The sequence below is a fragment of the Diabrotica virgifera genome, chromosome 4 (genome assembly GCF_917563875.1).
Source record: "Diabrotica virgifera virgifera chromosome 4, PGI_DIABVI_V3a".
NCBI lineage: Eukaryota > Metazoa > Arthropoda > Insecta > Coleoptera > Chrysomelidae > Diabrotica > Diabrotica virgifera.
This window is the reverse complement of record NC_065446.1, coordinates 33,710,183-33,733,928: the sequence shown is the minus strand read 5'-3', so window position 1 is coordinate 33,733,928 and position 23,746 is coordinate 33,710,183. Positions and strand designations below refer to the sequence as shown.

Sequence of the window (23,746 nt, the reverse complement as noted above, 5' to 3'; positions counted from 1 at the left end):
TTTTGATTATTTTTTATTGGAAATTGGCACCGCCCACAGGCAAGTCGTTCTATCTAATCCTTAAACTATTGGAGCTTGACAAGTGGGTGTATTTGAGACAAGTTTCTCTCAGTTCCTAAAAAGTTATGGCAACAGTTAGGTTGAGAGTAGTTTCTCAGACGACGCCGGACCGTTGGTGTCACTTTTTTGTGTTCATACTTGGAGTTCAAGAAGAACAAGAAGATGTTCTTATTTTAGAAAAACGCAAGATTTGCAGTTTATGTCCTTGTAGAAATCGCAGGATGACAAAATACCTGTGCTTGCGTTGCAAAAAGCCTGTTTGTTTGGGATGTACAAGACCACTACCTATGTAAAAATTGCATATAAAATAGGTAAAGTTTGACTGATGCTGGAAACAAACATTTTTGATCGATTTTTATTTTACCTAGTTTTTTGTTTAGTGTGCAGTTTGAACATCTATCCTAGCAATACATTTTTTTTCATGTTGTTTTTTATATTTTTTTTATTTACTTTACAAAACTATGTACTTTTTCACAGATATTTGTGCGGATTTCAATTTTATTTTAATATTTCTTTCTTAACCCAAATAACGCCCAAATCTAACACGTTCACTTTTATATCAACATATCAAGGTATGTTTGTAATATTTATTCTTAACAAAAAATTATTTTTGAGTGTTGTTTGGCTTTCTTGAAAACAGTAGTTTCGCAGACGACGTCGGACCAGTTACGCTACTGCTACAGTACCGGACCAGTTAAGGGTTAAACAACTATATCTCGCTAACTATTCACTGTAATGAAAATATATGCCCAAAGAAATTTTAGTTAGGAAAAAGCTACAATTTAATAGTGTATTATTTTTTTCGTATCTCTAGTATTTCCGGAGATATCTTGAAGAAAATGGTGAAAAATACAAAGTTGCAAAAAATCAATTGTTTTTTAAACTCCAATTTTTCTAAAATTAGTCCTTTTAAATAAATCAAACTTTTTGGGTGTATTGATAATACAAATATAAAAGGAACTACAGAAAGGTAAATACCAACTTTTAATTAGGAGAGTAGTTAGAGGGTTGTTTTCGCTGATTTTTTCATAAAGAAAAGCAAGTACCGACCTTTTTTTGATCATAAGTCACTCAATTTTTATGCTAGAAACATTTTGTTTTTTATTTTGAAAGATCTAATTGTATCCTTGAAAAAAGATTATCTAAGTTTTCCTCCAAAAATACAAAGTTTTCCCGATATTTGGCTTTGAATATTTCAAATTATACATTTGACGAAAAAAGCTAACATTTAACATGCCGTATCTAGGTTTGTATTGGTCGTAAAAATATTATAGAAACAGAATTTTGTTTGAGTTACTAAAAGACACAATTTCGATAGCCACAGTTTTTTTGATTAAATGCATATTTTTGGAGTTACTCTCAAAAAACTCTCTAAAAAAATGGATTTTTTCGTCGAAAATAACCTTCAACCGCAAATAACTCAAAAAATATTAGTTTTACGAATAGAATGTAACAACCATTTTTTTCTTAGAATTACGTTTTACATCGATTTACATGGTTACAATTTAATAAAAAATTCCCACCCCCGAGATGGGGTGGGGACCACCCCCAAGGTTTTAGCGCACAGCGGCATAATACCGGGTGTCCACTTAATTTTACCCCATTTTAACTGCCTATAACTTCTAAACGGCTCAAGATAGAAATATGCGGTTTTCGCTGAAATATTTTATTTTAGCAAAAGTTTTGTCTGAATGGATCAAATTTTTTATATCGCTTTCAAATACGAAAAAAAAATGGCGGAATTTTGAAAAAAACGTTGTTGACTTTTTTTTTAAGGAATACCCCGTATATTTTTCTGTAAATTGAAAGAAAGGTCATTCATCTATCCAGCGATATAAAGTTTTTCAAAATCGGTTGTCAACTCACTGAGTAATTAATTTTTAAAATGAGAGGTGCAACGTGGATATCACATACCTAAATAACATGACTAAGCAAATTGATATTATGTTATTAGTGTAGGAAACAGAGGTTGAACCTTGCAAAATGGACACAAGTCCGGTTTTATTTTTTTTCTGGCATATCAAGGGGTGCTTATTATCAGACTAACTTTTTCTGAAAAAATTTCGCCCCGGAACCCCCCTTTTCACCCCTTTAAAGGGGGTAATTTATGGTTTTTGCAGAACGTAGCCCTTCCTGTACCTTTTACAAAAAATTTCTTTTATAGAAATATGAAGAGGACTATATTTTCTACGATTTATTTCCGACAGCATCTCTCTATCATCCACCGTTTAGCAAGGGTGGCGCCCCAAAGTTGACAAGTTTTTAAAAAAGATGTTTTTAGAAAAAATATATTTTTCGCTAACTGTAACGGAAATTAAAAAGAAATGCTACGGAGATTATTCACAAATATATGATTGATTTTTTCGTATAGGTTTCACTTAAGGGTAATTGCCTTTTTTTTAATTACAGGGTGTTACATTTTAAAAAAACCCTTTTTATACCATCTGAACCGTTTATGCTAGAGTAAAAAGACTTTCAGCGATTACCCATGTACTGGTGTTATTTTCAAATTTGTATAATGCACCCCCATTTTTTCCCCGGAACCACCCAAAAAAGAAGAAGAATTAATAAATAAAGTGATTTTCTTGGAATCCTTCACACACAATGCCCTTCATTAATATGCTTCATATATAATTTTGTGCAAGTTATTATTACCCATGCATGGACACTAAACGCGATTTCCTAGTGCAACCCTTGTAGCCAAAAACAATAAATAAAATGGGGGGTTAAAATTTTTTTTTTGTTTTTTGCTTTTTGATCCATATGGGCATATGCTTCATCAATAGTGCTTTTCAAAAATATATATGGTAATTGCAACATCCCTGCGCAAACCACCCCTATCCTTGAAAATATACTGCAGATACTACCCCTATACCTTATCCAGCATGTTTTTACGATTTTCTCATTACCTATTCATTTTTTTTAAACAAAACTTATACAAGGTTAAAAACCACTATTTACTCTAAAAATTAGGTCCTATTCATTTTTTTCGTTTAAGCAACCGTTACGGCACAGTGGCGCCGTAAACCTCATATATGCTTTGACGGGCTCCAGTTTTTGTTTATTTTTTTGTCATCTGTTTGTTTTATTGATAAAGTACTTATGTAAAATAAAACAACACAGTCTAACCTACAAATCATGACCTATGCACATTTTACATTCTTTGCTCCCCAAAGCTACAGTGGTGGCCCAAAATAAATTTTTTCATATTTTCGCCACCTACACGCATTTTATTGCGTTAATGCTACCTTAATAGCACAATATTCACCCCTAAGTGGTCGCTAAGCAGTGGCGGATCCAGGGAGGGGTGATGGGGGCGATCACCCCCACCCCTCTCAAACCAAGTGATATTATATTTGAAGATTATAAAAATATTCATTTTTTTTTATAGAAATACTTATATAATATTAATATTATTTTTATAAGAATGACTTTTTATGCTTTAGCGACAGTAGCGGATCCAGCATCGTTAAGAGGGGGGTGCCAATTGGTTAAATTTCTATAAAAATAAATGAATATTTTTATAATCTTTGAATATAATATGACTTGGTTTGAGAGGGGGGGGAGGTGTTCACCCCCATCACCCCTCCCTGGATCCGCCACTGCGTAGCGACCACCTAAGGGTAAATATTGTGCTGTTAAGGTAGCATTAATGCAATAAAATGCATGTAGGTGGCGAAAATATGCAAAAATTTATTTTGGGCCACCACTGTGGCTTTGGGGAGCAAAGAATGTAAAATGTGCATAAGTCATAATTTGTAGGTTACACTGTGTTGTTTTATTTTGCATAAGTACTTTATCAATAAAACGAACAGATGACGAAAAAAAAAAACAAAAACTGGAGCCCGCCAAAGCATATATGAGGTTTACGGCGCCACTGTGCCGTAACCGTTGCTTATACGAAAAAATGAATAGGACATAATTTTTAGAGTAAATAGTGGTCTTTAACCTTGTATAAGTTTTGTTTAAAAATAATACATAGGTAATGAGAAAATCGTAAAAACATGCGCGCCAAGGGATAGGGGTAGTTTCTGCAGTACATTTTCAAGGATAGGGGTGGTTTTCGCAGAGATGTTGCAATAACCATATATATTTTTGAAAAGCACTATTGATGAAGCATATGCCCATATGGATCAAAAAGCAAACAAGAAAAAAAAATTTTCAACCCTCCATTTTATTTATTTTTTTTTGCTTAAGGGGTTGCACTAGGAAATTGCTTTTAGTGTCCATGCATGGGTAATAATAATGTCCACAAAATGATGTATGAAGCATATTAATAAAGGGCATTGTGTGTGAAGGATTCCAAGAAAATCAATTTATTTATTAATTCTTCTTTTTTTTGGGGTGGTTCCGGGGAAAAAATGGGGGTGTATTGTACAAATTTGTAAATAGCACCAGTACATGGGTAATCGCTGAAAGTCTTTTTACTCTAGCATAAACGGTTCAGATGGTATAAAAAGAGGTTTTTTAAAATGTAACACCCTGTAATTAAAAAAAGAGCAATTATCCTTAAGTAAAACCTATACCAAAAAATCAGTCAATTATTTGTGAATAATTGCCGCAGGATTTCTTCTTAATTTCCTTTACAGTTAGGGAAAAATATATTTTTTTTAAAAACATCTTTTTTAAAAACTTGTCAACTTTAGGACGCCACCCCCGCTAAACGGTGGATGATAGAGAGATGGTGTTGGAAATAAATCGTAGAAAATATAGTCCTCTTCATATTTCTATAAAAGAAATTTTTTGTGAAAGTTACAGGAAGGGCTACGTTCCGCAATATCCACAAATTACCCCCTTTAAAGGGGTGAAAAGGGAGGTTCCGGGGCGAAATTTTTTCAGAAAAAGTTAGTCTTATAATAAGCACCCCTTGATATACCAGAAAAAAAATAAAACCGGACTTGTGTCCATTTTGCAAGGTTCAACCTTTGTTTCCTACACTATTATGTGATTTCCACATTGCATCTCTCATTTAAAAAATTAATTGCTCAGTCATTTGACAACCGATTTTAAAATTTTTTATATCGCTGGATAGGTAAATGATCATTTTTTCACGTTAAAAAAAGTATACTGGGTGTTTTAATAAAAAAAAATCAAAAACGTTTTTTTTTCAAAAATCCGCCATTTTTTATTTAAAAGCGTTATAGAAAATGGTCATTTACCTAAAAACTTGAAAAAACGTTTATTTACCTATCCAGCGATATAAAAAAATTTAAAATCGGTTGTCAAATGACTGAGCAATTAATTTTTAAAATGAGAGATGCAATGTGGAAATCACATAAATTGATAATATTCTGTTATGTGATATCCATGTTGCACCTCTCATTTTAAAAATTAATTACTCAGTGATTTGAAAACCGATTTTGAAAAACTTTATATCGCTGGATAGGTGAAGGACCTTTCTTTTAATTTACAAAAAAATATACTGGGTGTTCCATTAAAAAAAAATCAACAATTTTTTTTTTCAAAAATCCGCCATTTTTGTTTTCGTATTTGAAAGCGATATAAAAAGTTCATTCCATTCAGACAAAACTTTTACTAAAATAAAACATTTCAGCGAAAACCGCATATTTCTATCTTGAGCCGTTTAGAAGTTATAGGCAGTTAAAATGGGGGAAAATATAAGTGGACACCCGGTATAAAAAATGATCCTTGGACTATTCCCTACCTTCTGTGAAAATTTCAAGTAAATCCATACTGGACGAAAAAATTGCGAGCCAAAATGCTTCATTTCCTCAACTAGCTAGTTTTCACAACCATGAACTTAACTTACTTCACTTAATCAGTAGACCCATTTGTACCTTTCGATGTTGGGCCATTTATAATACAATTCATTAAATTACAATATTTTACAATCTTCTGAATTGTCCTAGCTCTTAACGAACTAACTCCATTCCTTCCTATTGGATGCTATCTGTGTTGCTTCCTGCCAAGTCTTACCCTTACTCTGCAGTATCTGCGAAATGTCACTGTTCCATTCTTTAGTGGGTCTTCCTCTTCTATTCTTACCTATTGGTTTGGCGTCCCACACTGTTTTCACCTGTCTATTATTGTCCATCCGGGTTAGATGTCCGAACCATGCCAATTTTTTCTCCTTGATTGAGTCGAGTATCGGTTTGATTTTGAGTCTTTCTCTTATTTCTTCATTTCTGATTCTATCAGTTCTTTTTACTCCGATCGTTCTTGTGAGGTATTTCATCTCTGCTGCCTGTATTCTGCTCTGATGTCTTTTGTTTAATATCCAATTTTCTGCTCCATATGTCACCGTAGGTCTGTATATTGTTTTGTATATTGTCATCTTGGTCTTTGTTGATATTTCTTTGTTATTAAGGAATCCTCTATTTAGTGCTTGGAATAGTTTTCCTGTGTTTTCCATTTTGTTGTTAAGATCGTCCTCTGTCTCCTTTGTTGTTGATTACTGTTCCTAAGTATTTGTATGAATTTGTCTGTATTATTTGATGTTGGTCTATCATTACTTCTATTTGATGTTCCGTCCCGTGTTTCCTTGATATTTTCATTATCTGAGTCTTCTCTTTGTTTACGTTTAAGTTGTATTGCTTGCTTCTAGGTTCCATTTCTCTAAGTTGTATTTCAGTTTTTCTGCTGTTTCCGCAATTAATACTATGTCGTCTGCAAATATACACATCTCAGCGTTTATCATTTGCATTCTGTTCCAACCGATGCAGTATTTCTTAAAAGTTTTCTTACATTCTTTCACTATCTCATCTATTACATTTATGAATAGCACTGGGCTGAGACTTCCCCCTTGTCTAACTCCTTGAGTTGTTTCAAATGATTCTGACTGTATATTTAACATTCTTCATTCTTACTGTATTTGTTGTTTTCATGTATATACTCTTTGTTGCTTCTATCAGTTCTTCACTTACTTCCTTCTTCTTTAGGCTTTCTCATAGATCTTTTCGTTTGACTGAGTGGAAGGCTTTTTCCATGTCTATAAAGCTCAGATAGATTTCTCTATTTTTCTTTAATGCTTTTTCTACTACTTGTTGCATGGTGAATATATGGTCTTGTGTGTTGTGTCCTTTCCTGAATCCACTTTGTACGTCCTCTAATTTATATTCTATTTATTTTCTGATTTTCTTTTCTATTATGGTTTCGTATACTTTTGCTGCTACACATAGTAATGATATACCTCTATAGTTCTTACAGTCTCTTGTGTTTCCTTTCTTGTATATAGGTATAATTACTGCATTTGTCCATTCTCTGGGTATTACTTTTCTCTTCCATATTAGGTTATTCGAGGTCCATTCTCGTATATGTATAACAATTTTTCTTTTGCTTTTACTCCTATATATTTCATCATTTCTGATGCTACTTCATCGCTTCCTGGTGCTTTTCCAACCTTTATCTTTCTTATTGCTTCTTCTAGTTCTTCTTTTTCTATAGTTTCTGGATTTTCCGTGTTTCTCATGGATACGCTCTTGATGTGGCTTTCCTTCTCCATTGTATTCGCTTGATTTCCATTCAGTATCAGCTGGAAATGTTCCCTCCATCTTTCCATTAGTGTTTTATCGTCATTTATTATTGTTCCTTCCTTGTTCATTATTTGTTTCAGTTTCGTTGTTGCTTCTTAGGTTTTTCAGTGTTCTATAAAATAATTTTACGTTTTCTGTGCTGTTTTCTTCCATTTTTTCTCCGAATTGTTCCCAACTTTTCTTTTTCTCTTTCTTAACTATCTCTTTAACTTTTGTTCTTTGTCTCTTATAATTTTCATATTTTTGTTGTGTTTTGTCTTGTATGTATTCTTTCCATAATTTCTTCTTTTCTTTTATTTCTCTTTTCTCTCTAAAAAAGTGGATTTTTTCGTCGAAAGCTGTTACTTTCAACCGCAAATAACTCAAAAAATATTAGTTTTACGAATAGAATGTAAAAACCATTTTTTTCTTAGAATTACGTTTTACGTCAATTTACATGGTTAAAATTTAATAAAAAATTCCCACCCCCGAGATGGGGTGGGAACCACCCCCAAGGTTTTAGCGTACAGCGGCATGATATAAAAAATGATCCTTGGACTATTCCCTACCTTCTGTGAAAATTTCAAGTAAATCCATGCTGGACGAAAAAATTGCGAGCCAAAATGCTTCATTTCCTCGACTAGCTAGTTTTCACAACCATAAAAAGTTTCACAATTAAAATCAGGTTCCATAGTTAAACTTCCCCTGTTCCAGTGTTACCATACATCAAAGTCTGTCCGACTAGGCACTATTAAGCGATTAACAAATTTTCAGCTGGCTATTTTTATGTAACTTTTTTTGGTACGCGGGATCCAGGCCTATTCCAATACACATATTTTATGTTGATTAATTTTGTTTAAATAACTTTTATTTTATTTCATTTTCTCTTTTTAATGAAGAAGGTCTTCAAGTTTTTAAATGCGTTATTTTTCTGTAAGCAGTTTCAAATTATTAAATAAATATAAAAGACCTGTTTAATTTAATCTATTTTAAATATTGTAGAGAATATGTTTCGGAAATAACCGAATTAGACGAAATCGAAATACGAAGAGAAGAGGCTGCGGAAGCCATCATTAGAGCCGCTAGGGAAAAAGAAGAAGCAAAAAGAGAAAAGGAATTTCATGAAAGAAAAGTTGCAGAATGTAATAATATACTGGAAAATTTATCACACTTGGGTACCATACTCATATTTCCAAGTGGAAGAGATAGATATCACGACGCTTTAGATGATCTACTTAAAGAGGCCAGCGTTATTGCTACTCAAACTGAAAAGGTACATATTAACCTATTAAGTGTTCAAATATTCACATCGTCATCAAACCGTACGCGTCCACTGCTGGACATAGGTCTCCCTCAGCTCTTTCTCCCTGTCTCTCTTTTTTTTGCGGCTTGCATCCAGATACCGATAACATGCTTCAGATGGTGGGCCCATCTGGTCGGTGGGCGTCCTCTGCTTCGTAGTAGTGATGTTGATTATAGTTACTTTTGAGTATTCGTTAAAAATCTTTACTTTTGTATAAAGTAATCATTTACGGTTGCGGGTAGGAACTCCTTTGGATAGTCCTGTCAGGGAAAATGAATCAATCCCTGCCCTTCGTAGATTCCGGGTGTTTCCTGACAAGGGAAACTAGTACCTGTTTAGGGTCCCTTGTCCAGGGTTACGGATGAAGTCCACAAACGGCAGTCCATGGCGGAAAAGAACACCTTCGGTACGGTATGGATGGCGGACGTGGCAGAATGAGCGGCTGACAACAGCGTCTGACCCAGAATGGGCGGCTGAATTAAAACTCGCCAACCCGCCTGACAAGCGTGGCGTTATATGTTAAAAAACCCTCTTCAAAAAACATGTCGAATCACAAAACAAACGGAATTATACCCCAGGTGGGTAGAGATAACAACTCACAGTCCCACACCGACAAACCGGTCTGCCTCAAGGATTCTAGGGGAGGCAAACATTCGACTAAACTGAACGTAGGGACATATAACATCAGATCCATGAATGAAGACACTAAACTTCACGAATTAGAAGAAGAACTAACTCATATACAATGGGATGTCATCGGTCTGTCAGAGATAAGAAGAAAAGAAGAACAAAAAATACTATTAAACTCGGGAAACATGCTGTACTACAAAGGTAATGAAGATAACACCAACAACGGAGTTGGTTCACCTCATAACAAAACTCACCTCATAACACCTCATGAGCAAAAGAAAAACATTAAGAGAACAAGATGAGAGAAACACAGTAAATTACAAAGAGGTAAACAAAGCTATCAGAAGGAATATCAAGGAAAGTCAAAGGAGAGTACAGGAAGAAAAAATAGAAAAAACCATTGAACAAAATAAAAATATGAAGTGCTTAAAACCACAGCTTGGAAGCATACATATTAATAGTATAAAGAACAAAGAAGGCATAGAGACCAATAATATAGAAGAAATTATACAGATAACACAAGAATATTATAAAAACCTGTACAATACAAAACAGAAACCAACACAAGAAATCCTTAAGCAACTACAAATAAAAATAAAAAATGTTAATTCCGACTTACAACCAGAAATCAGTAAGAATGAGATAAAAAGAGCACTCAAGGAGATGAAGAATAATAAATCGCCAGGAAAAGTCGGAATAACTGTAGAAATGCTAAAAAATTGTGGGAAAACAACTAGAGAGGTTTTGTACATACTTATGAATAAAATATTAATGACAAAACAAATACCCAACACTTGGAACTAAGCAGTAACATTGTTACTATTTAAGAAAGGAGATAAAAAGGATCTAAAGAATTACAGACCCATAACTTTACTAAATGTGATGTACAAACTATTAACCAAGATATTAACAAAGAGATTAACAACTAAATTAGATGGATACCAGCAGGGCCCCCGTAACCGGGCGTGCAACGCGTGCGGCGCACGCGGGCGTAACCCCAAAGGGGCGCCAAACCGAAGGTTTGGTAAATAAGAAATATTTATTTTAAATGAGATAATCATTCTTTATATACAATTTTAATTTTCATGTTTATTTCATGAACAGCTAGAGATATCTCAAAAATCAAATATTGTGTTATTACCGAAAAAACAATTACTCCCGTCCTGAAATGTTGAACCTACTCCGTCGAAAATATATTACATTTTGTTGTTCCTTCTTAATTTTTTTCTTTGAAGTAGATTGAATTACGCTTGGCATTCCATCCAATCGATTTTATGTAGTAAACTAAAGCGACACTCAAAATAGTCAAATAAACATCAAATCACACCCCTTGACGAGTAGAAACATAAATTAACACCCATAAAACGTAACTTAGCAGTTTTACTCCAACAAAAACACAACTTGCTGGATCAAGCAGATTTACTCGTATAAAGTGAATATTTTACTCCAATTTATGATAATTGCCCTTATGTAAACAAATACTCAGTTTTACACTACTTGAGTTTCGATCAAAAGTAAAGTGATTTTCTAGATCACAATATATTTCAATTAGAAGGATGTAATTGCATATAGAAACATAGTTTTTAATGCTGAACAAATTTTCATAATAACTTTTCAATATTGTGAAAAGTAAACGTACTTTGCTCTTGACCGAAATTCATATTTTTTGACACACCTCGTATAAGATTCATAAAATTTGATATTTGATGGTTGTATTCTGAGTTCTAGACAATGCAGAACTTTTTATGAAGAATAACTTTTTCTCGTAAAATTAATAATAAAACAGTTTCCCATAATATGCTTCCTAGTTATATAGACTTGTGTATAAAATTTATAAAATGTATAAAATTTGTTTGAAAACTTTGAAATGACAAAATATTATTGTTTATTTACTTAAATGTTGCTCAAAGCTAACGTTATGGCCGAGTGCCGACAGTCTCTTAAAATAAATAAAAAGTTTCTTTTGAATTAAATATTTGCAATTATTAAAAATCAAACTAAATGTTCTCTGTTATTTTCACCACTGCAACTTATTATAATAAACATTATAGAAGTTTTCAGGGACTTTCGGTCTCAGTAATAATATAGTCTTTCTTTCTGGGTTTAGATTTTTCAAAAATATTTATTAATTTTATACAGGGTGAGGAACGCACCAAACTTTAAAGACTGTATAATATACGTAAAACCGGTTCAGGTGTGCCAATGAAATTTGGTTTGTTTTAAGACATAGTTATTGCGCATGTTTTGACATACAATTAAGAATTTTATATTCCCCATTGGCGCGCGTACGGGTAATAGTCTGAAATTTTTTAAAGATAAAAATGGTACGCCACTGAAATATTTCAAATTAAAAATCTTTCTTGAATTCCTCGTTCAATTTGTGACAAAAACTCTATTTTCCTTTTTTTTTCATGCGACGCTTAGTTTTCGTGCAAAAAATAAAACATCTTAACGCTTACAAAGTTTTCGACGAAGTTTCATTCTATATGAATGTGTAGAGTGTAGAAACTTATTTCGAATATAAATAATATGTACTTTGTAAGCGTTAAGATAATTTATTTTTTGCATGAAAAAGAAGCGTCGTATGAACAAACATGAAGATATATTTTTTTGTCAGAAATGGAACAGGGAATTCAAAAATAATTTTTAATTTGAAATATCTTGGTGGCGTAGTATTTTTCTTGTTTCAAAAATTTTAGAGTATTACCCGTACGCGCGCCAATGGTGAATATAAAATTCTTAATTGTGTGTCAAAACGTGTGCACCAAATATGTCTTAAAACCCACCAAATTTCATTTGCACACCTCAACCGGTTTTAGAACAATAAATAAATCATCAGTTTGTATGAAAAATTTTACCACCCCGTATCTCGGAAGCAAATGAAAATCGAATAACAACATATGAGTTATTTTTGATTATTTTTACGTATATTAATTATACAGTCTTAAAGTTTGGTGCGTTTCTCCCCACTCGCCCTGTATAGTAGATTTAAAGGACGCTAAAATATGTCCTGCACGCGGGCGCCAATCAGCCTTGCGGGGGCCCTGGATACCAAGCAAGAGAACAAGCCGGATTTAGAAAAAGCTTCAGTACAAGTGACCACCTTTTAACGATGAATATATTAATCGAAAAAGCTAACGAATATCATATCTCGCTATACATGGCATTTATTGACTTCGAAAAAGCATTTGAGAGTGTGGCATACTGGGCAGTATAGAATTCCCTAAAAAACAGCAGAATAGACTACAGATATACCGACTTAATTACAAATTTATATGATATGGCAACAACAACTATTAAGCTAATGAAACAAACGGAGCCTATTAAAATAAACCGAGGAGTAAGACAAGGAGATACCATCTCGCCCAAGCTATTCAACCAAGCGCTAGAAGTTGTGTTCAAACAACTACCCTGGGATGGCTTGGGTATAAACATAAACGGGCAATATCTGAATTACTTACGATATGCTGATGATACTGTATTAATAACGGAAAGAAGTGAAGAATTACAAATAATGATGGAAGAACTAGATATAGAATCGACAAAGATAGGACTGAAGATGAATTACAGTAAAACAAAAACCATGACCAATCAACAAGAAGAACTAATAATTACAGTGGCACAAACAAGAATAGAACAAGTAAAAGAGTATATATATCTAGGTCAAATCACTAGATTAAATAAAGAAAATCAAACCGAAGAAATAAAGAGAAGAATAAGATTGGCCTGGGCATCATTCGGGAAACTGTATTATATTCTAAAGAACAGAAAATACCCGCAATACCTAAAAACAAGAGTATTCAATCAATGTATACACTCTGTTCTAATATATGGCTCTCAGATATGGACGTTTACAAAAGAAAATATGGAAAAATAGCAAAGACAGACAGGTCCATGGAAAGACAAATGCTGAACATTAAACTATCAGACAGGAAAAGAAACGAATGGATCCGTAACAAAACCAAAGTGAAAGATGTCTCTACCCAAGTAGCAAAGCTTAAATGGAAGTTCGCCGAACACACACTACGGCAGAAGGATGAAAGATGGACTAAGATGATTATACATTGGAGACCGTGTAACCACAAACGAAAAAGGGAAAGGCCACAGATGCGATGTTCGGATGACCTGAAGAAACACACTGGGTCAAATTGGATACAAATTGTCCAAGATAAAGAGGCATGGAAGAAGGAAGAGGAGGCCTATATCCAAGGATGGATGTTTAGGGCTGATTAGATAGATAGAATCATTTACAGTATTCGTTACTTTGATAACTATGATTACTTTTGTATTTGAGTACCGGTAATCATATCGAGAATCGTATTTCTCAGTAGGTAGGTATTTTGTATAGGTATTCCGATATAACAACGACCTTAACCGATCTGTTTAAGGGATAAAAATTATTTGATTACTATGATTACTTTTGTTACTTTTTTATTTGAGTACCGGTAATCATATCGAGAATCGTATTTCTCAGTAGGTAGGTATTTTGTATAGTTACTCCGATATAACAACGGCCTTCACCGATGTGTTTAAGGGATAAAAATGATTTGATTACTATGATTATTTTTGTTACTTTTGTATTTAAGTACGGGTAATCATATCGAGAGTCGTATTTCTCAGTAGGTAGGTCTGTATAGGTATTCCGATATAACAACGACTTTCACCAATCTGTTTAAGAGATAAAGATGATTTGATTATTATGATTACTTTTGTATTTGACCGGGCTTAAAGAGAAAGGGCTTTCTCTTTGTGAAGACAGAGAAATCAACTCAACCATCCACATGCTTGTGGTGCCTTGAGGTAAACCCTTTAAATTTCACCCATCGCTAGGGTTTAATAAATAATATGCCAATGTAAAACTTTTGGTCGGCATTTTAAGGGTTTTAACCCATGTATTTTAGGTGGCTTAGCAGGTAGAGCTTGCTTAGAACACTGATGATGCTCTCTTTAGAGCGAAAACGTTCTGTATTTTAATGTAGAAATTTATTGGGGTTTTCAAACTAATATACCTTTTACACAGAAGATATTTTTCTTCAATTTGACCAATTATAAAGATAAAGTCTGTTGTCAATCATTTTTCCAAAATCACTTTTGCCGGTCACTGTTAAAAATTTCGCTAAAAATGTTAATATTGTTTTCAGCAGTAATATTTTTCTAGAGTTTCTAGTCTTACTAAATGTCAATATAGCGGTGCTTGTTTTCGATTTACTTGTAGGTATTTCTATTTGCTTTCCATTTATAATATTTAAGTAATTATCTTCTTGATTTTCCTTGTTATATAGGTAAATATGACTGAAGAGAAACTACAACAAATGTTATATTTTCAAGAAATGGGAGACGAAGAAGAATATCTTTTTGATGAATATTCACTGTATGATCTTTACAACAATCAATGTCTTATAATTGTGATCAAACCTGCTCATGGTGCAGAGATTGAAGACATAGACAGTCTACTACTAGAAATTGTAATATATTTTTTAATATTTTAGGCTATAACTTTTGTTATCATATTTATATTCTTTAATATTGCTTTTTTGTCTTAAACACTTAGATGTCTATTTTCTACTATTCGCGATGAAAAACAAAGTATCTGACCTCTGGTGGAATAAATTTAAACTACTATAAGTGGTATAAACAAACCAAAAAATTGTTGATTTGAATGGAATTTGGTCACTATTCAGAAATTTTTAGTAAATTTTAGCATTATGAGCACATTAAAATATTTTAAATCAAATCAGTATTGTTCTGTTTCTCAATTAAATGTTTGTTTATACCATTTATATCGGCCATTTTCCTGCATTCGACCTGCCCTCTATATTCCGTTTCAATCTCGAATACGCCTTTCATACAGTGCTTTGTCCCGTGGATTCTTAGTTTGCACGCATAATTTCTATGCTTCTTTTTTATCAGCGATAGCCGTTTTTACTGGGTTTGACCACCATCTGGTGTGTTTTTAGTTTGTCATTATTTTCTGATTTCACAGAATTCTTGTGCTGATTCGTATGTTACTTCCTTTAATTTTTTTCATTGCCCATCTAGCGAGACCTCTTCTTATTATTGGTTACCTCTTATTTTGGTAGATATCCCTTATTTTGTTTATATTTAGTTTCCTTATGTTTATTTTGTATACTGATTATTCTCTAATTCGATATCTGGTGTTTCTATTATTTTCGCTATTACTAATCTATTCTGTGTGTGCAAATCTCCTTTATTCGTAGTTTCTAGATCTTATAAATCTATGTAAACTATTATGCTTCTTGCTTCTCTCTCTCCCTCTCGCCCTCTTTCTCCCTCTCTCTCTCTCTCTCTCTCTCTTTCTCTCTCTATCACTCTCTCTCTTTCTCTCTTTCTCTCTCTTAAGCTGCAAGCATTAAAATATCCAAAGCTACAAAATACTATATTTTCTAAAACAAAATCAATGGGAAAATACACAGTAGCTGGCTGTATACCATAATTAAAAAATCAAACAAAAGTAAAAAACTTCATTTGTACAATGGTATAAAAAGTTTATTAAAAACTATTAAAAGTCATCCAAAAGGATCTGCAAAACGTTTTCGATCTAGATCAGATCATCTTCAGTGCCTAGAACGAAGTATTTCCACGTTAGAATTAATGCAAAAGGTTAAAATTGTGACTAGTTGAAGGAAAAATGTGGTAATACTCACGTTCTGCCTAGAGAAATTTTGAGAAATATGGTTTACATGATAATTCTATAATATTTATAGCGACTCCAAGTCGATTTTAAAGGATTAATTTATGTGTTAGGAGTGCTCAAAGGGCAACATGGTTCCCTGCTCGATAAAAAATCGTGGTTCTTGCCAGTTCAATGGACACAGACCAACAAAGGTGAAGGAGATGACAATCCAATTATTAGACAGAAGTGACATGACAAGACAGGTAGTCAATTTTTGGTTATGAATATAAAATAGTGTTTTTAGAATTTAGATTATTAGTTAAACTGAATGTAGATTAATAACTGTATTAAGTGAAATTTAAATTATAATAAATTAGGAATATAATGAAAAATCGAAAAGGCTACTCTCTGTTACAGAAAGAACTGTTGTTACTGTTAAATTGATAAAAATATTACTCATAGTTGAGTCAGTTACGTCACTGGTGACAGTTGTGAAAAAAGACGAATATTTAATTTAATTTGAAATGAAAGTAAAAGAAAATTAATTCAATGTGAACAAAACAACTTGAAAGACCTATAAAGGTAAGGTACATAGTAATGCTTTAAAAGTAAAAGAGTAATGATGTAAAAATAGAAAGAGTATTGTTGGTTGCCTATTATTGTAGTTGTGATCGTTGTTGCAAATTGAAAAAATATTTTAATTTAAATTTATTATCTGAATTAGTGAACTGATAATTTGAAATTTATAGAAGGTAATGGAATAAACAGATTGAAATGTATGAAATATAAAATACTGTAAAAGATTTACGGATTTAAAAGTGTACATTTGAATGAAAGTTATGTAATCCAGGCTGAATGTTGGGATTATTTTCGATATGAAGTAAAAATTCTAGATGAACTGATTCACTAAATTGATAAACTGAAAATTTGAAATTGTATAGGTAGTAACGGAGTAACAGATTGAAATATTGTCGAAGGAAGTTAATGAATAGTGTTGAAAAAGAAAAGAATAACTAGAGCAAGAAGTGCAAGGGGAACCGAAAAGACAGAGACACGAGGCATGGCAATATAACTTTGTGGTTGGTAAAAAATTTTTAATAAAGGAGGTTGGAAAGGAAAGAAGGTAAACTGTATTAGGGATGGCAATAACTTTGTGTTTGGGAAAATATATGAAGGAAAAATTGGAAATGAAAAAAGTTAGGCTGTGTTAAGGAAGGTATAGTTAAAGAGGGTAAGGAGAAAGAAACCAAGGGCATATTGAAAAAGTGTTAATGGGTGATTAGTAAGGAAATAATAAATGTTAGATGCTAGTGGGGTGAAAGGAAAGAGGAAACACAGTAAAGAAAATGATTAAAAGAAAAGGAAAATAAAGAAAGGAATGGGGAATTATAAAATATATCAAAATTATTGTTAGGGAAATAATTGTCGGTGGATAGGAGTAAAAGGTCGATTTAAAGTAGTTTGGCGGTTAACGCAATTGGGGCTAGTCCTCATGTCTCTAGAAATCTCAAGGTGCTCATACAAATCCAACCGTAAAGAGTTCTTATACTGGATGTTATGAATTAATTTGACACCATCAGGGACGGTAAGATGGTGTTTATTAACTTTAAGGTGATGGGAGAAAGCTGATTTATTATCTCTTTTGGAATCTTCGGCAGATCTGGTTGAAAGTGATCTATAAGTCCTACCTATATAAGAAGCATCGCAATCGGAACAAGTCAATCTGTAAACTCCACTACGGTCCATATAGTGTACTGTGTCTTTGGTATTTTTGAAAAAATCATTAAGAGTATTTCCAACTTTAAAAGAAATATGTATGTTATCAGAAGAGTTGGATATAATGCGTTTAATCTTTTCAGATAAAGTGGGGTTGTGAAATGGTAGTGACCTATAAATTGGGGAAGAAGAGGAAGCCTGACGATAAGCAGAGTTATGTAGTAATCTAGATTCTCGTTTACGGATGAGTTTGTCTATTATATTGGGATCATAACCATGACAGCTATTTGTTTTATGATGTTGAGTTCTGTATTGAAAGAGTCATTTATGGAAAAAAGTCTATGTATGAAACTTCTAAATGCAGCTAATTTGTGTGGTAGTGGATGATTGGAAGAGAAATGAATGACATGGTCAGTTTGGGTCGGTTTACGAAAGATACCAAAGTTGAATTGGTCATTAAGTCTGGTGATAGATAAATCAAGAAAATTAATGGCCTGAGAAGATTCTAGTTCCATGGTGAATTTGATATTAGGGTGGATTTGATTAATTTTAAGAAGTAATTGTTGAGCTGAGGTCTGATCACCAGAAATTAGAAGTAAACAATCGTCTACATAACGGACCAGTATAAAATTTTTGGATTTTTCATGATGTGATTGGACTCTAAATGATCCATAAAGACATTAGCTAGGAACGGGGACAAGCAACTGCCCATAGCTAGACCATCGGGTTGTTTGTAAAATTTGTTGTTAAATTGAAAGAAATCTTGAGATAGACATAGTTCAAGGATATCTAATATCGAAGAAATGACATTGGGTTGAATAGACTTGTTGACTAAGAGTGTTTTTACCAGACTTAAAGTTTCAATTTTAGGCACTGAAGTGAATAAGTTGCTAACGTCAAAAGAAAGCATAGTAATGTCCGGATTAAGATTAATGAGTTGAAGTTTATGAACTAATTGGCATGAATTTAATACAGTAAACTGGGGAGTGAAATTGATTAAGTTTTTTAAGGTAGTAAGTATGAATTTAGATAAAATAGACACTGGAGTATTGATGAAACTGACGACGGGACGAATGGGAATTCCAACTTTATGTATCTTAGGCAAACCATATAGTCTTGGGATAAAAGGGTTACCAGGGAGTTTGCTGTAAGGAGCTTCATGGTTAGATAAGAAATCTGAGTGGTTTTTAATATTATCTTTTAATTTGGTTATGAATTTTTTAGTAGGATCAGATGGTAAGAGAGTGAAGTTATTGTCATCTAAAAAAGATGAAACTTTATTGTTGTATGAATCACGGTCTAGAATGACTAAACAATTACCTTTGTCAGCCTTAAAAAAGACTAAATTGTGACTATTGATTTTGAGTTTAATTGATTTAAGAGTCTTCAGATGAAGTTGTGCTTGTTTGAAAGAAATATTGTGAGGAAAAGAAGAGTTAATAGATGCTGAAGAATTGGAAGATGTAGAAATCTTATTTTTAAATTTATTAATATAACGGTAATAGGAATTTCTAATTGACGTTCTTTGGGAAAGAGATAATATTAGATTTTGGATTACTATATCAGTCTCAATGGATAAATTCTCTAGATCATGTAAAGATAAATCTTTTGGAACGGAATATTTGAGACCACAGTTTAGTAATTTCATCTCATCTTCTGTAAAGCTGACGGTCATTAAAACATTACTATGTACCTTACCTTTATAGATCTTTCAAGTTGTTCACATTGAATTAATTTTCTTTCACTTTTTATTTTCGTCTTCTTTCAGAACTGTCACCAGTGACGTCACTGACTCTACTATGAGTAATATTTTTATCAATTTAACAGTAACAACAATTATTTCTGTAACAGAGAGTAGCTTTTTCGATTTTTCATTATATTCTTACTTTTTAAGTGTAAAAACACTATTTTATATTCATAACCAAAAATTGACTGCTTGTCTTGTCATGTCACTTCTGTCTAATAATTGGATTGTCATCTCCTTCACCTTTGTTGGTCTGTGTCCATTGAAATGGCAAGAACCACGATTTTTTATCGAGCAGGGAACCATGTTGCCCTTTGAGCACTCCTAACACATAAATTAATCCTTTAACATCGACTTGGTGTCGCTATAAATATTATAGAATTATCATGTAAACCATATTTCTCGATGTTACCATTTTGATAAAGTTGCTAGTTCCATGTACTAGGCAGAACGTGAGTATTACCACATTTTTTCTTCAACTAGTCACAATTTTAACCTTTTGCATTCATTCTAACGTGGAAATACTTCGTTCTAGGCACTGAAGATGATCTGATCTAGATCGAAAACGTTTTGCAGATCCTTTTGGATAACTTTTAATAGTTTTTAATAAACTTTTTATACCATTGTACAAATGAAGTTTTTTACTTCTTTATGATTATTTAACTATATTTTCTATTTTTCTATTAGGCCTGGATCACGCTTACCAAAAAAAGTTTATTAAATAGCAACCGGAAAATTTGTTAATAGCTTAACGTTGTCTAGTGGGACAAACTTGTATGTGAACAAGGATGGATGTATGGGAACACTGTAACAGAGGAAGTTTTAATTATTGGACGTGATTTTAATTTTGGAAGGTGTCATCCTGACATGTTTGTGATTGTGAAAACTAGCAGGTTGTTATTAAGTTTATTCAATAGCAAACTATATACACTCGCGAGCAAAAAAATCGGGTCACTCGATGCATTATACACGTTAGATATCTCGAATTTACTAAACCTGTTGTCCGATTTGAGTGATTTTTTTAGTATGTTATAGCCTTATTATTTAAGAATATCAATGTAATAATATTGTTGCTAGACAGATAAATGTCATTTTATACCGGGTGTAAAAATCATACTGTGTTTTTTCCTTAAAGTTCGGAACACTCTGTGGAGTATCATAGCATAGATAAAATACTGAAATTAAAACTCAATTGTAGCCTTAGGTTTTCTTAACATTTTCTTTTTTTATTCATTTGCGATAATAAAAAGTTAGGTACTTTAACAACTAGCCATGTTCTTCATCAATACAGGGTGTTTCTAAATAAGTGCGACAAACTTTAAGGGGTAATTCTGCATGAAAAAGAATGTGTGTGTGTACATTGTACGCACGTAAGAAGTTATTATTCAATATATCTATCTACTTTAAACAGTTTTTTTGTATTTTATTTAAACATTACACTAATTTTAGTAATAACGCCAAAAGAATACCAAAGAAAGGATATGACTTTGTCCGGGATTTGAACAGGGGACCTCTCGATCCCTAGGCGAATGCTCTACCGATCAGCTACCATCACCGCTTTTGTATTCAGTCGATCATTTCTCGGACATAATTACAATCACGGTGACAGATACATTAATAATTGAAAATAAACATTTTCAATAATACTTATTAGGAGAAAGGCAAATCCACAGACATAAAAATGATAATAAATATATTTACTAAAAACACTAATAATATATTATTTTCACGCACACCTTATTTGTGCTACATAACTTAAAAGATGTAGCGACTAATACCATACTGTCGGTGTGCGCATGCGCCAGGGAATGTAGAAATTCACCTTTGTGCCTAAAGAGTGTAACTTCAAAAATAATGACGGTTTGCTTTATAAACATATGTCCGCAAATGCTTCGTTTCTGAGAAACGGGATGCTGAATTTGTTTTTACAAACTGACGATTTATTTGTTGCTCTAAAACAGGTTGAGATATGCAAATGATATTTGGTAAGTTTTAAGAGGTAGTTATTGCGCATTTTTTGACATACAACTAAGAATTTTATATTCACCATTAGCGTGCATACGGGATGTATCTAAAATGTTTATACCTGTATGCAAGCCAATGGTGAATATAAAATTTTAATTCGTATGTCAAAAAATGTGCAATAACGACCTCTTAAAATCTACCAAATTTTATTTGCATATCCCAACCGGTTTTGGAGCAACAAATAAATCGTGTTTGTAAGAAAAAAATCAACATCCCGTATCTCGGAAACGAATCATTTGCGGACGTATGTTTATAAAGCAAAGGATCATTATTTTTTCATGCAGAATTACCCCTTAAAGTGTGTCGCACTTATTTAGAAAAACCCTGTATGGATGAACCCAACTAGCATGGCTAGTTGTTAAAGTACCTGTTTTATTATCCAACAAAAGCAAATGAATCATAAAATAAAATATTAAGAAAGCCTAACGCTACAATTGAGTTTTAATTTTAATATTTTATGTATGCTGTAATATTCCACAGAGTTTTCCGAACTTTAAGGAAGAAACACGGTATGACTATTACACCTGATATAGAATGGCATTTACCTGGGTAGCAACAATATTAATACATTGATATTCTTAAATAATAAGGCTATAAACACGAGAACTGGTAGTAATTACAAACAAATGCAGCCTGAAATTCTCATTAAAAGATGGTTTAATTCTGCATCAAATCGCCATTTCATAAGAGTTATAAATAGATTGAGATGTAATCATGCTCTTACCCCCCTTCATATGTACAGTTTGGGTCTCACAGAGTCACCTAACTGTGAGTGTGGAAAAGAAGGTGATCTACTACATATTCTCCTCGAATGTTCACATCAATCAGTAAATATAAACAAATTTTATGATAATCTTAATATATTAAAAATTCCACTTCCCGTCTACCTGAACAATTTGATATTTTCTGAAGATATTAATATATTAAAATCAATTTACGAACATATCAAAAACTGTAAATATAGATTGTAGCAATAAAATTTACCCTGTATTTAAGAAATTTTGTTAAAACAAAGCAGGCATGTTTGTTAAAACAAAACAAACATGTTTGTTTTGTTGTTATTTTTTTTAACTCTGTAGATTTAAGTAATTATTGTATATTATAGTTGAAAAAAGAAAAGAACAAAAAAAGAGAAAAAGAAAAGCAAAAAAAACAGAAAAAGCAAAAAAAGCAAAAAAAAAGAAAAAAAACTAAGAAGATGTAAACCTCCGCGAGGTTGAATCGGGTTTACGTCTTAGCGTAGTAAAAAAACAATTTATAAAAAATAACAATAAAAGAAATAAAAAAAATAATAAAAAAAACAAATTAACAATACAAAAAAATACAACAAAAAATACAAAAAAAAAAATGAACAACCAAAACAGAGTATTATTTAGATAATAATTGTAGATAATAATGTTATTTTGTTATGTATTTAGAGTTAGAAATACAGAAAAAATTCCTCTGATTGAAAAATCAAATTTGTTTGTTTTTAAAATAATAAAATGTCTGGCTAATTGGCTCGCCCAAGGCCATCAAATTCACACAAAAAGAAAATAAGGCTATAACATACTAAAAAAATCACTCAAATCGGACAACAGGTTTAGTAAATTCGAGACATCTAACGTGTATAATTCATCGAGTGACCCGATTTTTTTGCTCGCAAGTGTATTTATAATATGAAAAAATGTTTGTCCGCTAAATATGTTGGACATTTTAATAAGTCCGACAGTTAGAACATATTAAATGACGGGAATTATGTTGGTGGTAAATAGCAGTCTGATTTTTGCATGAGAGTTTAATAAAAGGGTAACAAATCAATTGGATGTTCTGTCCGACAAAATACATGGGACGATTTCGTAGTCTCACGTTCGAAACCTGTAACCTGTTCCACAATTAAAACTTTACCTGTCCCAGTGTTCCCATACATCAAAGTTTGTCCGACTAGACACTGTTAAGCTATTAAAAAATTTTCTGCTTGCTATTAAAAAACTTTTTTTGGTACGCGGGATCCAGGCCTATATGTATTCTACCTTATTTTTCTAGACATATAGCAAGCTCTGCTGAACAGCTTCAATAATTACTACTAAACAAAACAAACAGTTTCTGTGAAGAATATTGACCAAAAACGAATATAAGAAACACCAAATACATGATAATAACAACAAAGAAAACAAAAAGAA

The 23,746-nt window shown here is 32.5% G+C and overlaps 1 protein-coding gene across 2 annotated transcripts in view; it reads left to right on the top strand.

Annotated features, from left to right (window-relative positions):
• The window catches only part of LOC126883489 (thioredoxin domain-containing protein 3 homolog), a 69,070-nt gene that overhangs the window by 30,741 nt on the left and 14,583 nt on the right, over positions 1 to 23,746 (top strand). Inside the window, exons 6-7 of one of the 2 annotated variants that reach the window (XM_050649082.1) lie at positions 8,535 to 8,805; positions 14,748 to 14,930. In XM_050649082.1, the coding sequence (XP_050505039.1) occupies positions 8,535 to 8,805; positions 14,748 to 14,930 (454 nt within the window). The remainder of the gene's footprint in view (positions 1 to 8,534; positions 8,806 to 14,747; positions 14,931 to 23,746) is intronic. The other variant, XM_050649083.1, reaches the window with a different exon arrangement.